The sequence below is a fragment of the Haemorhous mexicanus genome, chromosome 19 (assembly GCF_027477595.1).
Source record: "Haemorhous mexicanus isolate bHaeMex1 chromosome 19, bHaeMex1.pri, whole genome shotgun sequence".
NCBI lineage: Eukaryota > Metazoa > Chordata > Aves > Passeriformes > Fringillidae > Haemorhous > Haemorhous mexicanus.
Genome location: NC_082359.1, coordinates 6,670,191 through 6,697,696, shown reverse-complemented (window position 1 = coordinate 6,697,696; position 27,506 = coordinate 6,670,191). Strand labels below are relative to the sequence as shown.

General features: G+C 39.8%; 1 protein-coding gene across 4 annotated transcripts in view; it reads left to right on the top strand.

The window, feature by feature from the left end:
- Positions 1–27,506, top strand: part of GNB1L (G protein subunit beta 1 like) — a 43,414-nt gene that overhangs the window by 3,261 nt on the left and 12,647 nt on the right. Inside the window, exons 1-4 of one of the 4 annotated variants that reach the window (XM_059863904.1) lie at positions 3,826–3,845; positions 23,389–23,516; positions 23,767–23,892; positions 25,870–26,032. In XM_059863904.1, the coding sequence (XP_059719887.1) occupies positions 3,843–3,845; positions 23,389–23,516; positions 23,767–23,892; positions 25,870–26,032 (420 nt within the window). In that variant the 5' untranslated portion in view covers positions 3,826–3,842. Of the gene's footprint in view, positions 1–3,825; positions 3,846–10,217; positions 10,257–11,523; positions 11,543–23,388; positions 23,517–23,766; positions 23,893–25,869; positions 26,033–27,506 lie in introns of those variants that run through there. The other 3 variants (XM_059863902.1, XM_059863906.1, XM_059863905.1) reach the window with 3 other exon arrangements.

The window sequence follows — 27,506 nt, the reverse complement described above, 5'->3', positions numbered from 1 at the left end:
AATTGTCTCACTGGCATTTATGACTTGGTGTAAATGCTCATAGATCATGGGATTATTTGAAAGAACTGAAACTTTGAGAGATGTCAGGTTTGCTGTGTTGAGGAAAGTGACTCATTAACCAAGAGGTGCTGGTTAGCAATGGGAGACTGTAGAACACATTTGATTCAGAAGTGTTTAAAATAGGAATCTGCCTCTTCTGCATCTGAAAAGCAAAAGTTCCAGAGGAAGTCACCTTTTCTGTAAATGGATTTACCAGCACAGGTCTTTAGAACCGTAACATGATACTGTGAGCAAATTAAGAGTTTTAGGAGAAAAAAAATCTTTTAGTCAGCAAATCTTCTTTCCCATGATTTATTTTTAAAGGTCATAAGGTGACCATTACAGTAAAAAAATAGTTGTTTGTACAGGATAACCTTCCCAGATGAGATGCAACCCTGTCCTAAACCTCTGGGTCTGCAGCCTGAGTTTCCCAGAGCCACTGGGTGACAGTTGAGTGTCAGGTAAAGCGGAGCAAGAACTATTTGTAAAAGAAACTAATGTTGCAGACTAATGAAACAGACTAATGTTTAGCTTTTCTTTTTGTTTTAGTTATTCCATAGTTTTTCAGTAGATGCTAAATTTCTTTGATTTGGGGGAGGGAAGGATTTTGCTTTAAAACACCAGATAGGAATCTTAGGACAGACTTTTCACACTCAGACAGCTGGAGCAGCTGTAGATTCCCCACTGAAATGAAAATGCAACAATTCAAGATTTAGAAAGGCAAAAAGTGTGACCAGAGCATTAAATAGAAGGGCCATATGATACCAAAATTAAGCTCTGTGTTTATTATAAAGAAAATCCTTGTTTTAGAAGGGAAAAAAATGAACTTGTTCCACCACTTTCTTTTTTCCTCAGGAGAAAACACAGAATATATCCTAGGTAATAAATCTGTTTTATGGCTCACATGAGAAAGGGTGGAGAAACTCCCATTATTTTCTTCCCAGAAATTGAAATACACATGAGCTAACATGGGAGACACTGGGATTTTCATCCAACAAATGCACAGCTGGCTTCTGCTTTTATTATTTTTCTAAGCCTAATAATTTTTCATTTGATTAGCTGGTGGCTGACAAAACTATCACTTGCACAGTGTTTTGTATATTTAGTAGAGTAGGTGTGATGCGAAAAAGACACTGTAATGTGTGCCCAGAAGCATAGCACGATGTGTTCAGTTGATGAGAAATTTCTGCTTGCCTCTTCTTAAAATGCAATGACATTTGAGTTTGAATATCCTGAAAGGAGCTTCTATACCTCTAGAAAAAGGAGAATTATGTACGATTTGAGGATTACTTTTTCTTAATTCACGTTGTAGAATTGTATGATGCTGTACACGTAGAAATAAATTGTTAGGAGTCAGTTGGCAGTCCACAGTGCCAGTTTTGCTGTGAGAAAGTAGTTAGACTATTTAAGAGAAGAACTGTCCTAATCAGTGTTAGGAGGTGGGAAAAGTAGAGCTGCCAACAAAATTTGTCAAGGACTTTAAGTGTACACAGTGTGAGCTGTGGAGAGATCCATGGACACACTTAATGTGAAAAAAACAACAGCAGCCAACCACGTACCCACCCAGACAATGAGATAAATTGAGCACAGACATAAAAGGTGGGAGAATAGGAGCCATCTAGCAATGAGGTTCCTCAGAGCCATGTCTGAGCAGATTTCTGTAAAGCCATGGATTCTCACTTTGAAATCAGGAGGGAGAATGGCATATCAGAACTCCTTCATGTGCCTTCTGCAGAATAAAGAAGACTTGTTCGAGAATCCAGTATCCTGTTTTGCCTTGACCATTAATGCCAGGGACAAAGCAGGCTGTTTTCTCCTGTGTTGACTGTCCTGGTGTTTGAAGTGCTAATCTTTGTTGCTGTCTGTGTGTTCTGGGCAAAGCAATTATAACACCTTCCCTAAGTAAGCAGCAGGGGAAGAAGACTGCAGTTTTATCCCAGATTGGTAGGTCTGTGTTGTTCAAGTGTTTAGTGTGTTTCTTGTTATTTTCAAAAATTCCAAAACAATTTGATGTGTTCTGGGGGCTGGAGAGAATGTGGGCTCTCTGCTTCCACTTGAATATTGTGTGATGGCATCTCTGGTTTTCATTTGTAGTCATTTACAAGTGTTAGATACTCAAAACCATGTAAGAAATTTCTAAGTGAAATTAGTTTGAAGCTACAGGTTCATTGCAGACCCAAACCTCTATCTTTAATGACCTTTCACTCTGGCTGCTGGAGAAGGAATGGTTTTGTAAGGACTAGTAGAATCACTGGATTGTGTATCTGCATTCTGACCTAGCTCCATTACACTCACTAAATAATTGTTGACAAGTTCAAGCTCTGTAACTAGAGGGTTGTGACTTTGCTAAATGCCATAAGTCAGTATGTGTTCATGGACAAGGGAAATGATCTTAATGGAACAATACAAGACTACCGTATTCGATACTGAGATCATTGTGGGAGCTCTCTTTCGGTTGTACCTCTTAGAGGCTTTATGCTGCTAGGGATCAGAATACTGTGGTGTATGGGACTGTTTCTTGGGGCATGGAAGTGCATGAGCCTGTATGGATGGCTGTTCCAACTGAGTGTTGCCCAGTGCAGAGAGCCAGGAAGCAGTCTCTCCAAAAGATGTAAAATCAGCATGGCCATCTTCATTGTCCACCTCCTTATTTCTCAGTCTGCCTTGTTAGAATTTGCATCTCTGTCCTGCCCGTATTTAACTATTTGTTCTAATAAATCTGCTCTTCTGTAATGAGCCTGTTTCACCTTCTGAAGCTGTACTTGGAATTCTTGCCTCTGTGTGCCACACTGGTTCTGAGCTGGGTGAACCACGTTCCTGTGGTGACTGGAGGGGATGCGTTCCTGACATGCAGCTGGGCATGCTGCTGGTTAGGAAAGGCCCTTGGAGCAGAAGTGGTTGCCCTGGTGGCACCACCTTTCCTGCAGTGCAGCTCTGTGGCCTGGTTTTGCACTCTGATCCTTTGTTCCAGGTGCAGAGGGCTCCTCACCCAACTTGCAGTAGGTTGCAGAGAGGGAGAGAGTCCATAGTGCTGTGCCAAGAAACCAAGGGATAGTGTGAGCAGAGTCTCCAGCCTGCTACAGTTCCACAGCATTTGTGCTTTCTTGCTCTTGGTAACAGTCGGACCTTATCAAACCAGGCTCTCAAATCTGAGAGTAATTGGGAACATGTGACACACTGTAGAACTTTTTTAATTTAAATTTTTTTCTAGTAGTGTGTTTAGGCCTCCCTGCTTTCACTTCAACAATTGAGGGTGTTGGTTGCTTCCTCATGTTTGTGTAAGAAAAGCTTTTTATAGTCCATTTTTCCAGTTGGCGTATGTACTTCCTCCACTGGAGTGTAACACATCATTCTTCCCACTCCCTCCCAGCCTCTGAAGCTAATGGAAGACCTTCAGAGTTGTTTTATTTGCAATAAAAATGGAACTGTGGGGCTGGGAATGGTCATTATTCTTGCTTTAAAATGTGTTCTTCAACAAGTTTTGTTCTGTTCTTGGTAAATGAGAAGGATATAAGGAAGCAAGGAATAATCAGCTGTTATTTAGTTTATAGGACGTTTAGTTTGAACTGGAAATCTCTAACTCAATTTTTGTTTCAGCTGAAAATCTCTCAAGAAAAGCAAAAGTCTGTCAGAAGCATGAATGGAAGTAGGATGCATTCCTTTTTTTTTTTTGACAGAAGAATTCTTAGTGTAATAACAAATATCAAGAATTTTTGAGTATCATCCATCCCAACTTCTGCAAGGTAACAGCTGGAGTGAAGGCAGTCCAGAAACTCCACATATGTCCATTATTTTGCCCTGTAATGGTGAGTCTGGCACACTGACAGCACTTGAGCCTTGCAGATTTGGTGATGTGCTGGAGGTCTTTCCTTGGTTACACCAAAAAGAAAGGAAGGCAGCATGGCCACTTTCATATCACTGTCAGAGTCCTGTCCCTGGTCAGGACAGTGAGCACTGCATCCTGCTTGAGGATAGTACCTGGTTTGCCACAGCCTCACTCCTGCTTGCTGGTTGTTTTTATCACCAATTATCCAGGAGTGTTACTTAGCCCCAGAACAGAATTAATAATATTTAATGTGGAAGCCTTTTTTCTGCTGTCTATGACAGATAGATTATTGAGAATATCTACTGGGAATGCCCTTAATTTCTAGTGATTTGAATGCTATTTCTCAAGAAACATTATGTTTTGGAACTATTTTTTCAATTTTAAATATTTTTTTATATAATATTCCAAGGTTTTCCAACACTAATGAACACAGCTTAGGTCCTTCAGTGGAGGGGCATGTGCAGACGTTGCCCATGTGGATTGAACTGCCTCACTGCTTCAGATCTTCACTATTTTAGCCTCTATATATGCCTTTGTTTTTTCTGAGTGTCTAGTTCTAAGGTGATATGGTAACTAACCCAGTCAGGGCAGGAATTCACTCTTTTCCAATATACTAGCTCCACTGTAAGCTTGCGCAAAAAAAAATGGATCTGAGAATCCTTGCAGCTTAAATCTTACTATGGGATGTCTAATGTCCTAACAGGTAATTTTTTAGCTATTTTTGTATTCTGTGATTTGTCTTTAAAAATGATGTTTTAAAGGTATTTGCTTATTTTATTGCTCCACTGCTAAATAATTGAAATCAGCACTTAGCATTGAATTATAGTGATTTTTTGATCATAAATATTGTATAGTGCCTGATGGTGTAATTGGGCATTTTTATAATAAGCCCCTATTTTTTAAAACAAGGGAGAAATCTCTGAAATTCATGCCTTCGTGCTTGTGCCCATTAAATGTGGTTATCATTATCTAGTGACGACATATGTTCTTTCTAACTAGGATTCTCTTCTCTTTCATGCTGATGCTATCTCCATGCTAGATTATTTCTGTTCCTAGTAGCACCCCAGGGCAGTAGTGAGAAGTAAATGTGTCCCATATGGCCGCTTTAGACAGCAGTTTTGGGCGTGGGGAGATGGGAGAGGAGAGACACTGGGGTGAAGAGACAATGGGGTCTGTGTGCCCTCACTGTCCCAGAAGCAGGGCAGGCAGAGGGGGAGCAGGGCTGTCTGTGCTGTCAGGCTGGTTGGCAGTAACGTGGGAGCGCTGCGGTGGGACAGGGTGCAGTTATTTGTTGTGCCGTGCGGGAGGAAGGAGCCAGGGAGGAACTGCGACTGAGTCACCCGTTCTTCCTGGAGCGCCTCCTGGGGTGGTGCTGCTACAGGCAGCCCAGTGCAAGACTGAGCCTGAAGGCTCCAGCGAGCTGATTGCAAATATTTTGCAGAAGTCTTATTTTCTGGTAATTACTTTAACATGATTCAGTGTTTTCTCTTTTGTCTGATCTTGTTATGAGCCTTCTTGCCTGATCCTTCGCCTACTGTCGTGGGAGCAGGGCAAGTGTTCCCACACCAAGTGTTCCATTCCTGCTGTCTTTGGCCTCTCAGGTTCAGTGGCTGGGAGTAGGTGCTATTCAGTACAACTGACCAGTGATATGCCCTTTTGGAACAGAGACTGATCCTGGACCTGTTCCTATGAAGCCTTTGAAACTACTAAGTTGTTTCAGATAGTGGGGTTAGAGCAATTTGTAGAATTGGGGTCCAGGTACTGTTTGCCAGTTCATGTTTCTAGTGATTTGTGAAATTAGAGCTCCTGTGGAAACCTGGAACCTTGCTTCCGAGGCAAATGTTGTGTATGAACTGAGTCCAAAGCCCCCAGTCTTCAACAGATATATGAAGAATGGCTAGGATTTAGGTTCCAGTGGGTCACCAACAGTGTTTATTAGAGACTAATAATAACAGTGAACAGACTCATTCCATTCCCAGTTCTCTAAGGCTTTAGAAATCCAGCAGAACCAGCAAAATATCTACAGCCCAGCCACTGAAACCCAGCCAAGTTTTGTAAAAATTACAATGGTTACTTCAAATAAATATAAATTGTCCTTTTTAAATGTACAGTTTATTTAAAACCAGTTATTTTGCCAAACCATAAATGTACCCAATAACTAAACCAAGAAATAACCAAGGTTAAGAAACCTAAGATTATAAGGTTTAGGAAAAACCTTTCTGATATATTTAGTACTTTTGTTTAACCATGTGATTTACATTTAATTCTAGTTAGACTAACTAATACATACATATCTTTATAGCAGTCCAAACACTTCTCATAAGCAACTGACTGGTTTGTGTTATCACATGTGTTCAATGAGGGTGGAAGGAGAGAGGTGTAGAGTATAACTCACTTGCATAATCTTTTGCAACTAGTAGAAAAAATATGTCTCACAATATAGCTACAAGAAATACATGGGTGCTCATAATTCATATTATCCCATAAAATTTAGAAGAGCATTCAGAGACTGCAAATGAAGGTAATTTATGTGTAAAACCTCATCCATGAAGAATTTATTGCCATAGTAGGTATAATATACTTTGGCACAGACTTCTTCCGTGAAACTAGTACTTGCAGATTTGAGAAAGGAACATACCAGAGACCTTGCAGGTTAAACTGTTGTCTGGTTTTATACAAAACACATTATAATGAAGACTTTTCTCTTCTGAGAGAGCTGAAGTCAGTTGGTAAGTTAATATGCCATGGCTGTTGACGATGCGTTTGAACATCTTCACTGTGCGAGCAATCTCTTTAAAATCAATGTTAGTTTAGTGGTGCTACCTTTGTGTAAATAGTGATGTTTGTAAATATTTTGAACCTTAGAGGGAACTGAGGAAACTGCAGAAGGGCATTCTTAAAAAACATTTTAATTTGCAGTATCTAAAAATGAGTATATGCTTTGCAGAGGTTGCTTGCTAACCATGACGTGAAGCCCAGACCTCATTCTTCTTGTGAGGACTGCACTGGGACACTGGGCCTCATCTTTCTCTCTGCTCTTGAGCAGAACTGCCAGGTAAAGGCCCTGGGATCCATTCATCTCATTGCCAGTTTGACTTGGGCATGTGGTGGCTGAAGTGAGGCCAAGGCAAGGTTGTGGTTATGTTGCAGTGCTGTCGTGCACAGTCTCAGGGAGATGTCAGCACTGTTCTCCTCAGTGCTTGGGTGGCTCATGCAGCTGGAACAAAGATATATTTCCTTTTGTTCCTGCTGCTGGACTCTGATTTCTGTTTTCTTTTGAGATTACATTGTGCACATATGCTTTTTTAGTTGCTGCTCTCTTTGACCCAAACACTTCCATGGAAGTTAATGACATTAAATGAAAATCAATGCAACCCCTTGCCACTCCAAGATTTCTGCTTAATACAAAGTGAACTTAGAATAGGGAAGGATTTGTTATACCATAGAATATGCCATTTAAATGGATGTAGCTGGAAATGGAGAGAAGCAGCTCCTAGCATGATGTATAAGAGGGATTTTGGCCCACATCAGCAAGGGAAGCTACAGGGCATATAGCTATAAAAATGGACCAGAGTTCTCAAGCATTTTTGTAGAGCAGATAGGACCTTTAAAATTCTTCCCTGAAAGGTACACAGTGGTGTTGGGCAGCAGTCTGCTAGGCTTGGGTTGTCAAAGAATGTTATCAATTCTTCTGGGATTTTAACTGTTAATTCCAGGAAGTCTAGGTGTTTCAGGAAGTGCTATTCAAATATTATGCTATGTCTTCCGGATGTAGCTCCTTGGACAGTACACTTACACTTAGCCTTTTCTCTGTTGGCTTGCTCTGCAGGAGAAATCCCAAACTATTGAGAACAAAGATAACTTCCTGTGCCAGGTGTATTAGCTGGAATTATCTCTGTTGTACAAAGTAATAACTTTTCTCTTGAAAGTGACATGGGATTTTTGACATTAGTCAAGATTTATCTCATCAAGGATGTCACAGTGCTACTAAGAAAAGCTCATTGGACTCACATCAGAAGTAGTGTGTTCAGTTCTCTGCTTTTCCAGATGGATTTAGTGAAGTTACAGATAGTGCAGAAAATGGCAACTGAAACAATTTGGGGAACTGGAACTGTCACATGAGGAGACATTGAAAAGTCTGGTATTCTTCAGTTTAGAGAAAGACAGATATTTATCGTTGAGGTTTACAAAATTATGAAAGTGATGAAAAAGCCAGATGTGAAACTGCTGCCCTCCAGATCCTGCAATGTAAGAACTAGAGGGCACTCAGTGAAGGTAGGAGATCAGGTTTAAAACAAGGAAAATAAGGTAGTCCTGCATTTTTTGGAACTCCAGATAGTGAAATTTTTTTGCCACAGTAGGTAGCAAAGGCAAGGATATCAGCAGGTTTAAAAGAGGTCAGATAATTTCATAGATAAAAACAGAAGTGCAAATGGACACTGAAGTTGTGTGCCCTGTAACATCATTGTGCATGGTGGGGGGTGGGGTGCATGGGGGGCAGGAGGAATGGACCCCCAAAGCAACCAGGTTTCTGTCTTTTCCCTAAGCAGTATCTCTAAATAGCATGGCACTGGTGGAAGTCAGGTACTAGGCCAGATGGGGCCAGTCATCTGACCTTGCAGGGCATTTTTTTCTGCCATACAGTACCACACTATGTTCTGCTTTGAAAGGGTTTTATTGTTAGTGCATTGAATTCTCATAAGGATAATCCAGAAAAAAATGGTAGCATGTTAATACTCCATTGTTGATACCTGAAGTATTAATGTGTTTTTAAGTCTGATCCATTGATAGGCAAATGCCTGCCTGTTACTGTGCATGTCACTAACATGGCATTTGTTTGGAAAATGTACAACTTGGAAAGTGAATTTTAAGTTTGTATGTTTATTTTTCTTGGCACTGAGTTTTAGTTATCTCAGAAGGGAAAAGCTATCCAGGTGCAGTGAAGCTGTGTGGTGCCATGAGTGCTCTGGCAGGAAGGTATGCAGGACAAGTATGCAGGGAGCTGGATCTGAGTAGTTTCTTCATGCTCCAGTACTATGTGCTACTGAGCTGTCTTTGTGCTAGTTCCAGGTAGGCTGAAGTGAACCAATGGATCAACAGGGACTTAGGGCCAACCACATCCACAGATCAGGGACCCAGAATTTGGATCATGGTCCCTGTTCCAGGCACTGGGCTTTAATGACACTCAGAGCTGGGATGGCATCCCTGCAGTTTGGAGCATCCTCCCCAAGCACCCAGTTCCGTGCCTGCTCAACTCTCCCATAGGCTTCAGGCTATTGCTTGCATAGCAGCTCACTCTTTTATTACATCTGTAGCATTTGGAGGAGACCTGCAAAGCAAGTGGCAGAAATCACTATTTAACTTTAAATAGGACACAGAAAAGTTCTTTAATATGTGTTTGGGTGGAGGTTTTTTATAAAAGATATTTGTAAAAAGTCTTCTGTATGCTTTGCTTTTTTTTTTTTTTCCGGTAACATTAAGCATATTAACAAAAACATTCTTTGCTTTAATCAGACAATATGGGCTTTGTTCATGTGGAGACTTTGGAATAATTTGTGTAGCTCCTGTACTGCGGGAACAAGCTTTTAGCAGGAATACTTAGATGAGCCATAAACTGAGTGCAGCTCAGGTCGACTCGTGTCGGTGGAAACTGGTGGTACTCTGCCGTTGATGAGAAATCCACCATAAACAAATCCTCACTCCTGGTCTCAGGTGTCTAACTGGGAAACACATTTGGCTTTTAATCAAAAGAAATGGAGTGTTAGGTTCTTAGGAATATCTTTTCTCTTGTTTCAATGAAGTAAATGTTAATGCAAATAAAGAGCTTAAAGCAGTCTGACTAAAGCCTCAGCTAATTGAGGTTCTGTGAGAATTTGGATGTCATCATCCTTTTGTTTTCCACTTCTCTGGGGAAGTACTTCAGCTATATGGCAAAAATAAACAAAAGAAATCTTTTAAATCTTCACACTTAAATACATTTATGAATATTTTTAGTTACTGTTTACTCCTTGCAAATTTATCTTGGTCTGAAAAAAAGTTTCAGATGTATTGTTTTCCTAACAAAGATTTGACCTTCATCTTTATACACGGTTTCACTATTCTTCCTATCAGCGTTTAGTTCAAAGGAGCACTTCGAAGCACGCAGGCAAAAACCAGTTCCATTGTGTAAAATAGAAATGTGTGTTTTATATCACAGGAGTTTAGAGAACAATGCAAAGGTCAATTGTGTTGCTTGCTCTCCTGTCACATGATGTGGGTGTGTATATGAATGCATCCCTGGAATTCCACTGTGGGATCTGCATCTTTGAAGCTGATGCTAAAATTACTGCGGAGGCTCTTCCAAAGGCGGATACTGATAGAAGATTCAATGAAATCGAAGGTCGCCAGTCTGGTAGGCGTTGAAAGATACCTGGCTATGATACTATTTCTGATTTAATAATGCGAATGGGAGGCTAGCCCTTTGTAATAATTAGGACTAATTACTGAAGAGGTGTTGACAGATGGGCTAAGAGGAAACAAACTGCCTTTATCCAGTGGCTTAGAGTCAGATTACTAGTCTTGTGTTATCTGTTTCTCAGAAAGTAGAAGCTTCAATCATTCACTAAGTCTTCAAAGGGAAAAGGGATCCTAACAATATACAGGATTTGGGATGAAGCTATGAAATAAGTCTTTGACTCAAAATGGCTAAATTAATCTCCTTTCCGTAAATTATCATACTTTTAAAGTTTGAGTTACAGATGGAGAATCTGATTGTAGCACTGAAAAATATGCAAAATCAGTATTGATGACTGTCCTGTCGCTGCTTCTGCTCATGGATTAGTCTAGATTGGTTCCTTGCTGTTAATTATATTAATATGAATTCTTTGATTCCTTCTTATGCCATGCTTGTTATCCAGCTGAAACTGAGACAAGGAAAAGTAGTAAGTACGCTTTCGTTCAGTGTTTGGTTTATGCAGATGTCATATCTGATCAAGAAGCAGAAAATACATCTGCTGAAGTTAATTACAGTTATTTACCTTTTTAGGAGACAAGATCATGCATATTCCAGGAAGAAAACATGTCTTACAATACAGTTGCATTTACTGAGAATGATGGATTTTCTTAGAGGATTTCTTCTCTCCTTTTGAATGTAGTGTCCATCCAGCACATCTGCATGAAGTAGATAGAATTGTCCAATGTGAATGGAGTTAACAAAGACATTCAGGGATTAATGCTTTGTCACCAGAATGAGCACTCAGTGTGACTTTCTTTAGGCAAATGATTTAAAAGTCTAGCCACCCTCCATCTTCTCAAATGATTTAAGTGCTTTTCTCCCCGCTCTCCACCCTATATAGAACCTGGTTTTCTTAGAAATGTGATAATTGTGGTTTCATTCGATAGCACTTATAAGCAGAGGTAGCTTTCAGTTATTTATTTACTTTTAACAAAAGGGCCCATTTAATTAATGTTTAAATATTTATAACAGTTTTATTGTGCTGTGAAATCAGTTATACTTTGATCTAGATTTTCTGGTTTGAGATAATAGGGTTGGTAAAAGTTTTCCTAATGAATTTGGTCAGAACATGACATAATCTGATTATCTGACGAAAGATTGACACTTCAGTTCCTGCCAGCATAAAAGCGCGGTACAATGGGGGCTGTTCAGCACAAATTCAAAGGCTGGGAGTTCAAGTTCAGGTACGGCAGAATTATTCAAAGTTTCAAATTAATGTGGTGAAACAGTGTTGCATTTTTCACTGTATTTTTGGTCAGGAGTAATTTATGGTGGATGAGAGGAGTGAGGCTTGAAGTTAAATGTGTAAACTGCAATTCCAGTCTGTAACTTTGGGTTAATTTCCCTCCGTTTGCTAAATAGTAGTTAGTGTTACTTGTTAGACCATAGAAGAATTAACTGGTAAGAACATCACAGACACAGGAAACAGTTCCAGAAACTGGAAATTAAGCATCATCAGTATTCAACCTGTTAAATGTGGAACCAGTTTTTTATCGATATCCCTCACATTTTAACAGTTTAACTATTTAACATATGAGCAAATGCTCGTATGCTTGGAGGTGAGCATATTTAACTAATGCATCCTACATGCTTGTGTAAAATAAATGTAGATTTATGTGATCAAACTGGCATTAAAGAACCGTTATGCCTAAAGTGTAAACTTATTCTAAACATTTTTTTTTTTTCTTTTGATATTCAGATAGTATTTGCTTTGTAAATGTCGTTCCTCTTTGCAGTGGAATTATAGTGGTCCCTACTAGAGTTCTTGGACTGAGATGCTGTCCAGTAACTTGGCTTATCCAAATACTTAGGCTGTGTGGAATAGGAATTCTAGTAGACAAATGATACATACTATTAGTATGTACATACTAATGATACATACTATTAGTAATTAAGCTTGCATTTTGGGGGATATTTCATAACATAAAAATACTTAATAATCATCTATTTTGAGTCATATATTTAAAAGTGGTGTACACAACACTAAGTCTTTTCTTTCTTTTTAATACTGACGGGGTTCTTGGAGAAAGTGTTAAGTACGAAATGTGATGGTCTTTACTGAAATGCAGTTTGTTTCTGACCTTGAGAAGATTTTTTTCTGACCTGAATAAAAATTTAAAGTTTTAATCTAATGAATTGATACAGACTGTCCACATTGCTTTGTTTCTTAAAATACCACACGGTGTGTGAATCTCTGTGTCCCTGGGAAGGGACCGTCTGTGCCTGGAGTCAGTGAGTGGAGTTCTAATCCCAGTTCTAGGGACAGTGGCACCTTGGGAGGTCACTTACTGTCCCTGCCACAGCTTCTCCATCTCCAGAGAAGGACGTGGAATAACACTAGTCTCAGAGATGTGTTGTAGTTTACACAGAAGCAGAAATCTCCCAAGGAGAAAGTGCTTTATGAAATACTGGTGTAATGAACAGACCCTGCAAACCCTCCCTTGTTTGAGCAGTCTCACTGATATCATCTGCTAGTTTGGACAGGCATAGATCAGATCCAAAATTTGGATTTCAAAATACAAAATGGTCACAAATAGAAATTGCCCTTGGTTATTTAATATTTCTTCTGTGTTTGTGTCAATTTATCTTGTTTGCTATTTGCAGTTCTAAAGTATATTTTTTAACTGTCGTGAAACAAATGACAGTATAAACATGGGGTAGGAAATAGGTAAAATCTGATACAAATGCATCTCCCACCATATGCTGGTGAAGTACGTAGCCTGTTCAGCAAATTGCAGAGTCCTTTTTCTTCTTTTAATGAATATGTATTTTGTGAATGTATTTTGTTCTTGTCTTTTTAATTCTATGAAAAGTAAACTGTGTCATTAAAGTAAAAGAAATATTTTGGGAGGCACTGTCAGAGCTCAACTTGCAGTGTAGTTTAATTTGATTGCCTACCTCTGCACGGCATCTCTCCCATGGTGAGGTGTACACAGCACGGGGGTATTTCATAAGCAGAGGGAAGCATGCAGCCAGGAACACAAGCTGAAGATTTAAAAGTACATGAAAAGCAGATTGCTTCATTGTGTCTTCATAAAGTGTCACTTCTCACTGTCTCCTCCCAGCAAATGAGTGAGAACTGGCAACTTCAGGGATGTTCATATTAAAAAAAAAAAAAAATTGCAGACTTCTGACTGTAAACAACAGTAATTTTTACCTCATATATGGCCAAATCAAAATAAAATACAACAGAACTAATTCCACATGTAATAAAGTATTTGTATATATTTATTTTATTGCAGCTTAATTCAAATATAATATTTACAGAATAATAAAAGAATTTATAATTTTATTTTAGTTGAATCAAAGGTAACTTGATGCAAAATTAAATTGCAGTGGCTTTTACACTTAGGAAGATACTGAATTAATTTAATTTTAAGATTGGTATGAAAATGGGATTTGGTCACTTTTTCCCTTTTTGTTGAATCAAGCCAGATCCCGAGCAGACCTTAATGTTCATGGAAACAACTCCATTTCTAGCAGCTCTGGACATAGTCCTGTACATCAGGAATAAATTAATAAGTCATTAATAGTGGCATATTTTAGAAGAAGAAATTCATTTACTATTGGTTGTATTTGATTATGTAATATCATGTCACATATACTTTTCCTTAATTCTGAAAACTCTTGTTATACTTCACATTTCTAAGAAGAAAGTATAGAAGACAAAATATCATCTGATTTGTACTGTGTTTCATGTTCCTGTGCCCTGTGGGAGGAAAGGAAAAGTAATAGAACAGACAAATAAATAAACGTGGTGTTGAAACTGGCATGACAGTTTCTGCTCTTGCACAAAGGAACTGCAATCAATTTATTGTCTTCATTGGTCAAATGCCAGAATAACAGTATAATATTATACAAGAGTAGCTTAATTAAAGTGTAATTAGAATGGAATAAATTAAACAATCATAAAAGTTTGTCATGGGAAAAATATGTGTTTAGAATTAATTAGTTTTCAAATAAAGTGATATTTTAATTGCTCAGAGTTACAGAATCCTTAATTGCAGACATATAATTCTGGCCTAAATAACTTCAGTTGCTGTAACAACTTGATATATTTCTTCTCTGTCAATTCTTTTTAATAGTTTGTTACCAAACAAGATTATTGCCGGAATGTCTGCAAAAATGTCTGGAAGACGTTTAATTAAGCCCATGCTATCTGAGGACATTATTAGCTCTTGGAACCAAAAGATTTGTGGCTGATGCTGCACTATGCAGCACCCCTAATTAAGGAGGATGGGCAGACAGAGCCCCGTGGCTGACAGATTGCTATGCATGGCTGAACTGGAGGCTACTCAAAACAGTCTTTTGATGGTCCTTGGCTCATCAATTTTCTGCTAGATTTCAATGATTTATCACATGTACAAACTTAAATTCATTCTAGGTCTGATGTTATGGTGAAGAGAGACTTATATAAATCCTTTTTTTTAAACTTATTTTGTGTGCCTATTCATATTCTTCAAGTGTTCAAAGTGATTAATCATTTATTGTCTTTTATGTCCCCAGTAATTTTATGCAGGGTGTGTTGTGGAGCTGAACTCCTGTGGGCTTTTATGCTTTCTTTCTCCAAACAAGGCTGGCTGTAGTTACATCATTGCACTTTTCCAAGCAATTAATGGTTTCAGAAAGTAAAACAGATGGGTATCTTTTCCCTCATCTACAAATTGAACCTGTTTATGAAACACTAGAATTTCATCTGTTTCAGCTGTATTTCACACTGAATTTTAGGCTCCCTTATTAAAAGCTAGTGCAATAACATGAGAGGCAGGGGCTCTCATGTTTTCAGATCCCATATTTTTGGCATAAATGTATCCACGACATTTGTCTGTCTCCATAATGTTTACTTCAGTAAGATTTGCAATGCCCAAAATGTTTAATTGTGTTAAAAAAGGTCAAACAGCTGATAGCTGAAGGCGCATATGTCAGAATGAAAGACTGAAAAAAAATTATCAATCTGACACAGGGGGAGTATTAGAATGATTAATGTTTATGTTAATTTATGGCTTTTCCATATTGATTAATAGCTTTTTGTTCCAGTGACCAAAATGTGTAAGTGGCAATGAGATCCATATGCTAACTCAGTGTCTTTCAAATGATTATAATCATTCTTAGTTTTGTTCCCATGCTGAAGCTATGTTTTCATATAGAAAGTAATTGTTGTACAGTGACTTTTTTAAAAATTGCAGATGGAAATATTTGAAATTGAACCTCAAGACACAAGCTTGGGTTTCAGTATTCTTGAAGGTTACACACTGACCTTTATATACATTTTTATTGCAAACTTCATTACTTAAAATCTTAGTATATTGTGGTTTAGTTTTTTTGCAGGTAAGGAATGCTTACAGACAAAAAGGGTGCTAATGGTGGGAGGAGCCATTATCTGAGTGGAAATCATTAAAAATGCGTTGCGTTGCATGATGGTTATTAGTAATTTTCTCCCCTTGCTCCCTTAAGATTTCTTGGCATATCACCAGTTGCTGATAAGCAGTTTTTTTTGCTATCTGTCCATTGACTAATACAATTAAAATGTGGAAACTTCCATCATTCATTGTCTAAATGTCAAGAGAGAAGGTAATTTTGGGGATCTCCTGAGAAAGGATGAACTCCTAACTTTCCTAGCAGTCAGTGGGAAATGGAAGTTCTCAGCACTTCTCAAACGGAGACTTTTGAAGTGTTTTTTTGAGCAGGCAGTGATTGTTAGTTATTAGAACTTGATTTGGTGACTATTTAGAATGAAAGCTCTGACAGTATTTAGTGTACCAACCTTTAAGAGGAAGGACTCTTGTCAGCTCTAATGTTGGCTGTGTGGCAACAGGTTTATGATATCAGCTAATGAAGGATTCTGTAACTAGGTCATATAAATCACTGCATTCTCTTTGACATTGATGTGTTGCTAGCAAGTTTTGCAAGCAAGATAGAAATCTGTCTACAGTATCTGGATATGGTATTTTCTAGTGCAAGCACATAGTAATGAATGCCCTCAGTCCACTGTTATGTGTTTTTTTTAAATTAAATATTGTTATTATCATAATTAATTTGATTTTGAAGTCACAAATATAAATCACTGTGCTTAATCACTAGTTTAGCAGGCATAAGTAAATAGTAATATGAAAAAGAAGGAATTCAAAGTAAAGCATTTTTTTATCCTTACCTCTGAAAATTAAGAGTGCTTTATTAGTACATTTACTGGTTAAATCAAAAATGTCCACTAATTCTCATTTCTGCTTGACATCAATTTCTTGGTTTAAAAATTTTGTACTGTTTTCTAATTTCCACTTGAAGTAAATTGTAATTTAAATTTGCTTTAAAGAAACCCTAGAAGTATAATACAGTTTCTATTTCAATTTAGCACTGAAGATAGAAATGAGAGTTTTAAACTGAAAGCTGCATTGTTATGTGACTGACAAATGAATTTTCATATATTCTGGGGCTCTGACCTTTGCAACTGTTTGTGTAGTACTCCCTCATCTCTTGATCGAGCTTCTCGGGGTTTTACTTTTGCTAGTGCACATTTCTGTCTTTTCACACAACAGACATATCCTGTGTTTTGGGCAGCTGGGGTAAGAATTGGAAAAGCAGGGTGCCTGGGTTTTAGTTTGGGATTTTCACTGTTCTCTAAGTGTTTTGTGGGTGTTGCCTTGCTGCAGGACCCAGAAAGGCATTTCTTTGTATCGCTGAGTTACTTTTCACCTCGGGTGCAAAGAGATTTCTTCAGTTTCACAACATCTCTTTGTATTGCTGACTTTCCTGTTTCAGTGTGTTCTGATACTTTTTGGTTTGTACATGCAAAATTAAAAGCTGGGCTTAAAAATCTGTCACAACATGTCTGAAGAATTGTTTACCAAATCATACCTGCTTTCAGACAATTTGTAGTCAATAACCTATAAAAATTTCCCTTTTCCAATCAGTTGAGGTGAACTTCAGCTCGTTCAACTTGCGTGGATTTGTCTGGCATCTCTTCTACTGATGTATGAAAATGTTACTGATCAAATGGGTTCTTGTAGTGCTAAATTCCCATTCTCTGCTTCTGAAAAGTTCCATAGAACCAGGCAGCATTTTGTGACAACCAGGGATGCCTAAGATATTTCCAAATGCTGCTGTGTTCTAGCACAATTCATTGAGGGGAATCAGGTGCTTTGGGACCCTCGGGTTCTGTTGAGGCTGTAGAGCCCCAAGGAAAGGCCACGGCACTCCCAGCAGCCCTGGCACGGGGCGTTGCTTGGGCTGAGAGTAGTTTGTGGTTTCACCACTGAGAAACCTCGTTGTCTGCAGTGGTTGGAGGCTGGAAACGTGGGAACATTGCCTTTGGAAAGCTCATAGTGCAAGGGCTGCCCTCTGGATTTTAATGGTGGAGATTGCAAATGTAATGGAACAAATGAAATTGTTTGCATTGCACCATTAACTTCAAGGAGTCTGTTATTTGCACTGAGTGCCTCTGCAGTTGCAGCTCAGGACCCACTTCCTAAACACTCTTGCACTAGAGCACAGAGTGCTGTGACACAGGGCTGAGTTTGTCAGGGGATGCAGGTAGGCACAGAACTGCAGGCTAAAAAAGGCCTTTTGTATGAATGAAAAAGCCTGGAAAGGGGGAAGAACAATTTATTCAAATCTTTCTCAACTCATTCTTTGCTCTGATTTTTCCTTTGGGAGGGTGGCACCTGGTTGACTGGGAATTGTCAAAAAATAACAGGGATTTCATGTATCTGTTTGTGAGCACACCTGGATGTGTTGGATATTTTGCAGTAGTAATTATGTCTGCACACCTGCTGGTTTCAGTCCCAAATCAGTTTGCCAGACATGCCTAGGGAGATTTATTTCTCATATACCTGAAAAAGCTCTTTTACCACTAAGGTTTTACTACTCTAAATAAGCCTAAAGAAAAATAGAAGAGGATTTTTTCCTGTCTTTGCTTGAGCTGTTGGTATCTCAAAGTGAACTGTGGAGTTTGTTAGGGGGAGGAGGGTGTTTGGATGATATTTTAATAGCAATTTGTTTTTGCTTCAATGTGTGATAGAAATATAAGTGACAGGAGTGGGAACAGGAGAATTGCTGAATTCTGCTGGAATTTTTCCTGTGGGAATCTGTTAATGTTTTTAATTCTCTGAGAGATTTTTCTAAGGTAATCCTTTTGACATTTACATATTTTAAAGGACTCTCATTAAATAAAAGCTTAACTTTTTTATATCAAATGCTGAAGTGATGATGCTGAAATACCACTGCATAGACATTCAAGTGGTTTGAGGATTATTCTAATTGCAACCTAAGCAAAGTAAGATTTGTGAGGGATATTAATAGTGAATTGTTCTTTAAAATAATGTGATTTTGAAGGAAATGTAATTGTGCAGGCATTTAGCAGATGCATTTTCTTAGACAAAACCCTTTTTGGTACCTCATGTGTGGTGCACTCAGCCATTCACTAATTGAAACCCTCATTTGAGCAGCTGGGTTTCCACTCCCCACTTGTGCAGCAAACGTAACTTGTGCAGGAGCCCAAGGGTTTGCAGCGCACTCTGTGAAAAATCCTTCTCATTGTCTGTGCCACATCAGTGTAACTCAGCTCCTGAAGGACCATGCTGTTACCAGCACAGGGAAGGCTGGAAGAAATAAGAAGTGGAACATCTTTTTTTAAGAAAAACAAAGAGCCTGATGGTGAGCTGTTGCCTCTCTTGCAGGTGATGCTGTCTTGCAAGCAAATACTGCCATGAACAAAATGATTCATGTGTTCGTGTCTTTTTCACTCTTTTCACAGGAGGCAGGAGGATAATAACACAGGGACAAACATATAATGTAGCCCAGAAATGCCTTTAAATGAACTTTATTCTGTAGGTTGCATTTTGTTTGTTCAAGTCCTTGAGCCAGAATTTGCTCTCAGACCAGACTAAATACTAAGCAAATTCATTTAATTAAATTTGTTGCAGATATCCCCGGTTAACAAGAACAGATTGGTGTCCCTGAGGCTAGATAGAGTTAACAAGAAAATAAATGTTGTGCTAATTAGAGAACTCATTTTTAGACACCTGGGGTGAAACTTAAAAAAGTCCTAGAGATGTAGGATTGAAAATTCATTTGGAAATGAGTCTTAGGCTTCTAAATCACTTAGGTACTTTTGAAAAATTTCCCCAGAGGCTTTAACCATCTTACAATCATCATATTTAGCAAGTTTGTAGCTGTCTGCTTAGCAAAGCACTGTATAACTATTATCTGTTTGAATCAGTACACCACAATGTACTTCATTATCCCTGTAAGGTAGAGACACTGAGCTACCCAGTGAGTAGCTAAGTGTCATTTTTTTGAGCATGCTTGTATGTCAACAGGAACAGATTGATGCTTTCTTGGAGGAATTAAACTACCAGTACCCCAAATTTCCATCTCTTTGCAACCTCATGGGACTTTCTGTAGGTACCTAAAAACTTTTATTAAATCTTGTCTTAAGTGACTTGTCCAAGCTCATGGATAAAAAAGACAGCAAAGATGAAATTTTATAGTTCAGCACTTGCCAGAAGAAAAATGAGACATTAAATACTGTCACACTGCCATTCATCTGCCAAATCATGATAGGAAGTAATAAGGACTCAATAAACATTAGATTCAATATTAAGCCAAATTTCCAGATTCTCGTATAGGATTAGCAGAAAAGCAAGGAAAGAACCAGACTCTGAGGAGCAAAAATTCCCTTCAATAGCTTGCAGCTCAGAAGTATGTTTTCAGTAGTTTTTTTTTTTTCCTGTAACTGGTCTGAGGATTTTTCTGAAATATCATCCTTGTAAAGACATGCATTAGTAGTGTCTGCTTCATGCCAGGTAAAACCCTTCCCACAGCCACGCACACACTTGCTATCTGTCAGCAAAAACTTCTGTGTCAGTAATTAGAAAAATGCTATTAAAAACCTGCCTTGTAATCCCAGGTAGCCTCTGGGTTGCCTCAGTTCTATTTCCTCGCTCAGTGCAGTGAGCCAGAATTGCTCCACTGTGAAGTGGGACCCTCTGACAAGCTCTTAGCTACTCTTTTATTTATCTGGTTCTATAAAGTGTGTTGAGGGCACCAGCACTCAGCTGTAGTGCCCCAAAGAGGTTTCACTGGGTGACAAAATCCTTGGTCTGACAGGTTTATAACTCAGGTGGAGCATGTTGCAGGTGGGCACTTGGGAGCTGCATTTCGCCATGGGGATGAATGTGCACATCATGTACATCCGAAAATTCACTCCAGCCTGCCATGAGTCTGGATCATCCAACAACTTCATAAAAGAGATGAGTCAGGGCCCTAAAACACAGAGGGTATCCACTGAGCTCATTATTTTCATACCTAATTACACAGTGCTATTGAGAGAGAACTGCACATTACGCTGAAAAATCCTGTTTCATCACTAGCCCTAAAAGATAATTGCATTTAATTAAAACCTATAGATACCATGGTGATAAGTGATCTATAAGCACTCAATGTAGACCTGCACATGAGGTGCATTAGCAAGTGCATCCATTAAACGCAGTTTGAAAACTGGTGCTGAGGTGAGATGGCAATGAAAAGTTGGGCTGTTTTACCATGGAACACATAGCTCTCGCTCTCCATTCTGATTCTGTGTAATTCCTCTGCACTGAACCAGTAGGCAAACACCTGCTGATCATCCCTTACTGATTTTGAACACTTTTTGTTTAACCTGGGGTAATATACACATGAGTGGGAAAAAGTGATGACAGGTGACACTTGCAGTGGCAGAAGCTACCCTTTTCTTTTTGAGGTTAGGTCAGAAAGGAAGAAGCAAATATACAAGTGTGGCTAGTAATGCCACAGATCAGGGAGTAAACACTTCTTATGGTGAAAATATTTCCTGTAATGGACATTGTAATGCATTTTCCAATGAACTGCAAATTATATTTCCAGTTGAATCAGCTGCTGGTTGCCTTGTCTCAGCACAGGTCTGGAGGGTCATTTGCAACAAGTCAGAACAGAAAATTTGTCCTCATTGTGTTTGTGCACAGCTGCCTGCAAAGCTGTTAATGTGAAGGGAAATACCTGGTGAGGGGCCAGAGCAGTGAGTGCCCGTGGGGATCACACTGGCTGTCCCTGTGAGCTCATCAGGAATTGTCCTCTGCCAGGAGTTTCCTGTGTGGGACAGGGCAGCCGCTCCCCCCATATACTGGTCCTGCTCTGTGCTGACTTGGACCACATTTGATAGGAAGCTGAAAACATCCATCTCTTGATCCTTTAGGGAATACAAAACCCTTGGAATAAAATGTTTAGCACAGTAGTTATTCAATTAATATGAGGTACTGCATTTCTTTTTTCAAGAAACCATGCTTAGAACCAAAAATTAAAATACTCTGGAGTAATGAGATTCTTGTGTAGAAATGATCATCACTCCCATCTCATTGACATGGATGAGGCTATTGAGTCTCTCATTAGTAAATTTGTGGACAACACTAAGCTGGGAGCATGTGTCCATCTGTTGGAAGGTAGGAGGGCTCTGCAGAGAGACCTGGAATGGTTGGATAGATGGGCAGAGTCCAATAGATGACATTTAATAAGTCCAAGTGCCAAGTCCTGAATTTTGGCTACAATAGCCTCTGCAACGTTATAGGCTGGAGACAGTGTGGCTGGACAGTGCCCAGACAGAAAGGGACCTGGGGGCACTGGTCAACAACCAAATGAGCATGAGCCAGCAGTGTGCCCTGGTAGCCCAGAAGGCCAATGCCTCCTGGCCTGGATCAGGAATAGTGTGTCCAGCAGGAGCAGGGAGGTCATTATTCCCCTGTGCTTGGCCCTGGTGAGGCCAAACCTCGAGTGCTGTGTCCAGTTCTGCCCCCCTCAGGTTGGGAAGGACATTGAGATGCTAGAACATGTCCAGAGAAGGGCAACGAGGCTGGTGAGGGGCTTTTAACACGAGCCCTGTGAGGAACAACTGAGGGAGCTGGGGCTGTTTAGTCTGGAGAAAAGGAGATTTAGGGGTGACCTTATCACTCTACAAGTTCCTGAAAGGTGGCTGTGCTCAGGTGGGGGTTGGTCTCTTTCTCCAGGCAGCAGCTGACAGAACAAGAGGACACAGTCTTAAGCTGCACCAAGGGAAATACAGGTTGGATGTTGCAGGGACAATGATTTTAACTGCCGGGAGTTCTGCCTCTGGCTCAGCCTCTAGACAGCCTCCTTTTACCTCCTCCAGATCCTCCTCCTCCTCAAGGTAGTCTTTCTTCCTCCAGGCTCTCCCTATCCAGCCAACCCAACCTTTTATCACACACATATTTATTAGTCACATCTGTGACCCATCAAGGACAAGACTGGTCTTCAGTAATTAGTACAACTGTGACTTATCGGGGCAAGGACACCTGTAATCCTTTCTTCTACACCTACAGTTTGGATATTAGGAAAAATTTTTTTACAGAAAGAGTGATAAACTGCTGGAATGGTCTGCCCGAGGAGGTGGTGGAGTCACCATCCCTGGATGTGTTTAAAAAAGACTGGATGTGGCACTTGGTGCCACAGTTTAGTTGAGGTGTGAGGGCGTGGGCTGGACTCAATGATCTTGAATATCTCTTCCAACACAGTGGTTCTGTGATCTGAAATTCTTTTCAGTTGATATGTTCACTGCAATGCTTTTCTGAAAAAACACAAAAGTAGTATTTTTGTAGGGAGGAAGGGGAAAGACTTAGCCAGGGGGCTAAAGCAGAATGATAAATTGCTTGCCCACTCAAATTAGGGGTGTCAAGTTTCCTGTATTTATCTCCCTTTAGCACTGGGAGAGCAGCTGACCGATTTGGGATTTACAAGTGTGCGAGAGGTGCCTGCGCGTGGCCAGCTCAGCACCTTGCTGAGAGAGGAATGCAGCAAAGAGCAGGTTGGACACCTGCTTCGTCAGCTCATCTCAGGAGGAAATACTTCACCCTCAACTGGCTGGCAAATAGAAAGAACATTCAACAAAGAAAATTCAGAGAGGAAAGAGCAGAAGCAAGTGTCCTGCTCAGAATATATTTAAAGTTGTCATTTCACTATAGGCTGCTTTACCCTCTGTGATATCTGTGTCTGCTTCTCACCCCCCCAGTTCACTGCTCCGATGGCTCTGCCACCTCCGGATCCACAGTTTGTGCTCAGAGGTACCAGTGCTGCTGTCCACACTCTGCATTTTTCCTGTGGAGGTCCAGAACCTGATACTCCCCTTCTTTTCTCTGGGTAAATACACCAGGATTTCTGGCTCTGCTGAACGTCATATGGTTGTTTCATTTTGAAGTGTATTATTTTGACAAAGTGTTTCTGGGGAAAACAGCAGCATTCATGGTTTTGCATGATGGGTGTGTTACTTGTGCATACAGCTTCAGTTTTGGAAACAAAACAAAACAAACAAACAAACAAAATGAAAAGCATCAGACTCTGATCACCTCTATGCAGTGCTCACACTAAAAGCATCTCTTCCTACTGCCAGGTCTGAGAATGGGTTTATCCATGTCTGGAACCTGAAAACACACAGAGTGGACACAGCATTGGATGGCCATGGAAGAAAATCTATCTGCTGCGTGGAGACAATGGGTGGTAAAGACAGGCTTCTCAGGTTAGCAAAGCAGGCAAAAAACAGTGAAATTTTTCTTGTCTCTTGTCTGTGATTGAAGGAAAAAAAAGAGGGGTGGGGACACAAAGGATTCTCTTAATTCTGGAGTCACCTAAAGTTTCTCCAACACATATGGAAATGTACTGAAGTAAAAAAAGATAGAAAAAGTCTAGAATAAAAAGTATGGGGGTTAGAGGGGGAAAGATGCAATTAATTTATTTATGATGTGTGTTATGATATCATAACAACTTGGGACCTGTAGTGTCTCTTTACTAAAAACAGGTGAGGTCTTTGGGTCAAGGAAATACACGTGGATTTGAAGTTGATGAACTTTTCACTGCTGGTTCATGGGGAAGATTGAAAAAAAGAATTTATAAATAGAGGCGAGATGGAGAAAAGGGTAGGAAGAAAGAAAAGAATCAGAGATGGAGAGTGGAAGACTGAAAATGAGCAAGAATGCTGAGTTTCATGCTTTTGCTTTGTTGCAAAATACCTTCTGTTCTTGTTTAGCAAGGGAAGGTTAGGAAGATTTGTGTACTTTGGATTAGACAGGTGATCTAGAGTAGATGCCAAAGTGTCTGTATGATTAGGAGGTGTTCTGACATGTTTATCTAGAGAAGACATCTTATAATATGCAGTGGAACTCATTAGCATTTATATTTCTTATCTGCTTAAGTACAATTATCAACATTCTCCCCCATAAAACCATATTGAATGAGCATTGTTTGTATAGAGTTCTTTTGTACCTCTGTTTTTACCGCATAGTTCTAACACTTCACAGAGCAGTGCACTTTTAGGACAGCATTTATCTATATTTTATATATTTTATATATTTTCTCTCTTGTAAAGCTAAATCACAACAATTTCTTGCAGTATCACACTGTTTGTATCTGCAGTGCTATAAATGTTGTGTCAGTTTGTCACTCAGCTGAACAGCACTGATGTTGAAGAAGTCCCAACACCCTGTAGATTTACATCTCCTCTGTTTTGGTTTCATGCTTCTTCAGGTGATACTGCTAATTAAAGTAAGACATGGGTAAGGGATTTTAGATGACTCCTTGCCCAGGTGATAACATGAAGACATGTATGCTGTGCTAAGGTAGTTTATGGATTGGAAGTTTCTGCACAGTGCTACTTTGTTCCAGAGCCAGTGGGATCACATAAATCTGCAACAATTCCTGCTGTGCCCTTTGTGTGGCCTCCTCGCTCTGCCTGCCTGGGAGCAGCACAAAAGCACAAAGCCTCTGGGACGGGGCTGTGCCGAGTCCGTGGGAGCTGCGCTCGTACCTCGGATGCAGCTGCTGCTGCTCTCTGGCCTTGGGTGTTGCAGCCACAGCGTTTCCTCGAGCAATCGCTGCCAGTCTCTCTCTGTTGTGTCTCCCCGTGTGCACGGTCCTAGGAGCCCTCTGTGCCCGTGGCTGTGGGAAGTTGACCACTGAATAACTGTCACTTTTTATTTATCTCTGATGAGGTCTTGTCTTGCTGTTTGTCTTTCAGCTGTCAACACATGACATTTCCATTTCATTGCTAGTCTGAATGAATGTTACATGTGTAAATCTTGGGATACTTTTGTTTCCTTTTAAATTAGATCTAATCGATTATAAAATGTAAGTATTTTTTTACTGTGTATATATTCAACTGCTCATGAGAATTTATAAATGTATTCTCACATATAAATAGCACAACTCAGCCTGATCAAGTCTCTCTGCACAAGAAAACAGAAACCGTGATTGCAGTGTATCTGACTGGCTCCCAAGCTCCCCCACTTCCAGGGACAGTTCCACAACTGGCAGAAGGGTGGTGGTCTCGGGAACACTGAACTCCCCCACATTTCATAAAACACCCAATTAACGCCCCCACAGAAGCTGTTCAATGCTTGGTCCTTTACTGTCTGTTAAAGACCCAGTTCAAGTTACTGCCCTGCAGGCAGCCAGGCTTCCACAGACTGCAGCTCATGGATAACTTGTTTTACTGTAACAGTCAGGGGCGAGACCAGAGGATCTGCTTGTGGGATTTAGCAGAGGGACGGACTTCAGTGACGGATTCTGTCTTCACGGAGCATGTGGGATTCTGCAGATGCTCTCTGTTACAGGTGGCGCAGGGACGCTGGCTAATGGCCATGGCAGCCAGAAGCCTGGAGGAGGTAGGAAGTGTCTCTTTCTCTGTGCTTGAGAGGTTGCTTTTGGTACTAAAATGACATAGTTCAGAAGGGGAAACATCTGTGCCATTGAATTCTCTGCTCAAGAGCAGGCAGCACAATAAACCTTTGGGGGTTTTAATCACTAATTTTACTGCCACAAGGATGACTGAATTATATAACTCATGCTTTAATAAAAAGTATACCACCCCAAGATTTGTCTAGCATTTAAGTATTTGCAGCTGCTGGTGATCTTGACATGCAGGAGTTTTGAAAACTCTTCTGGTGCTGCTGAATACTGGGAACAAGAGTCCTTCTGGGGATCTAATGGTCCGCAGGTCTGTCCTCAGAATGAGGAGCTTATATTCCATCTGAAGCTGAATCAGGTTCAGCAAGAAGAGGGGAGGTGTGGGTAATTTGTAATGCAATACGTGGTCTTTCACCCCAGGCTAATTCCTTACCTGGAACTGGGGCTGGAAATGGTTGAATTACTATTACCAGCCAGATGTTTGCTCTGTGTGAGATAATTGCAGGGTCCATTTCAGTTCCTACTGGGTAAGTCCACATCTAATGCCACTATCGCAGCACTCACTGACTCACTGCTTTGTTGGCAATGTCCAGTTCTGCTTTGTAGAAATTAGAGTTTTGTTTTCTACAATGGACTGTTCGAGGATATCACACAAAAATAATACCAAATACTTGACATCAAAATACCAAAATTATGAAGGAAGAAAAAAGTGGCATAAATATGAAATGAAATACAGTAGCTAAATGCAAATTGCTGATGAGCGTAACACTTCACATGGTTTTCTGGACTACAGGTTCTGTATCTTAAAACTGAAATTTGCATATTTTATACATGAAATAATAAGTGCCTGTATTGCAAGAAAATGTGATCTTTTTATTATACAGAAGTTAAGCATATATTTAAGTACTTTGTTGACTCACAGCCAGAATGTTCACCCTTTTACAGCGCTAGATATGCCTGCGGACACAGACACTGCACCAGTAAATACAACCATTCTAAATCCTATACCTTGTTCTGATCCAACAAAGAACTCCCTCCATTTTAAAGCAGTGCTCAATAATACTTAAGTTAAACAAAATTGACAAGTGCATTCTCATGTCAGCCAGAGAAGTTCCGCTAATGAAGAATTAAATAATCAACTGACCCAAACAGAAGACATTTACCTTGGTGTCGCTTACAACTCATCTCTGTTTTATTCTCATTTGTTTGCTTGGGCCCTGCAAGAGGAGAGTGATTTGCAATCTCCTGAGGTAGAAGAGTTCCACACACTCTGTGTGTGAACCTTTGCATTAGAACTGTGTCATGTTTCAATAAATTCACATAAGCTCCCATAATATATAGTGCTTCCAAACAGGCAGCACTGTGTGAGACACAGTACATTTGCAGCTTATGATTAAAATTAAGACTTAATAAGTGTTTATGCTTGGCTGGTGTCCAAAAAAAGACTAATTT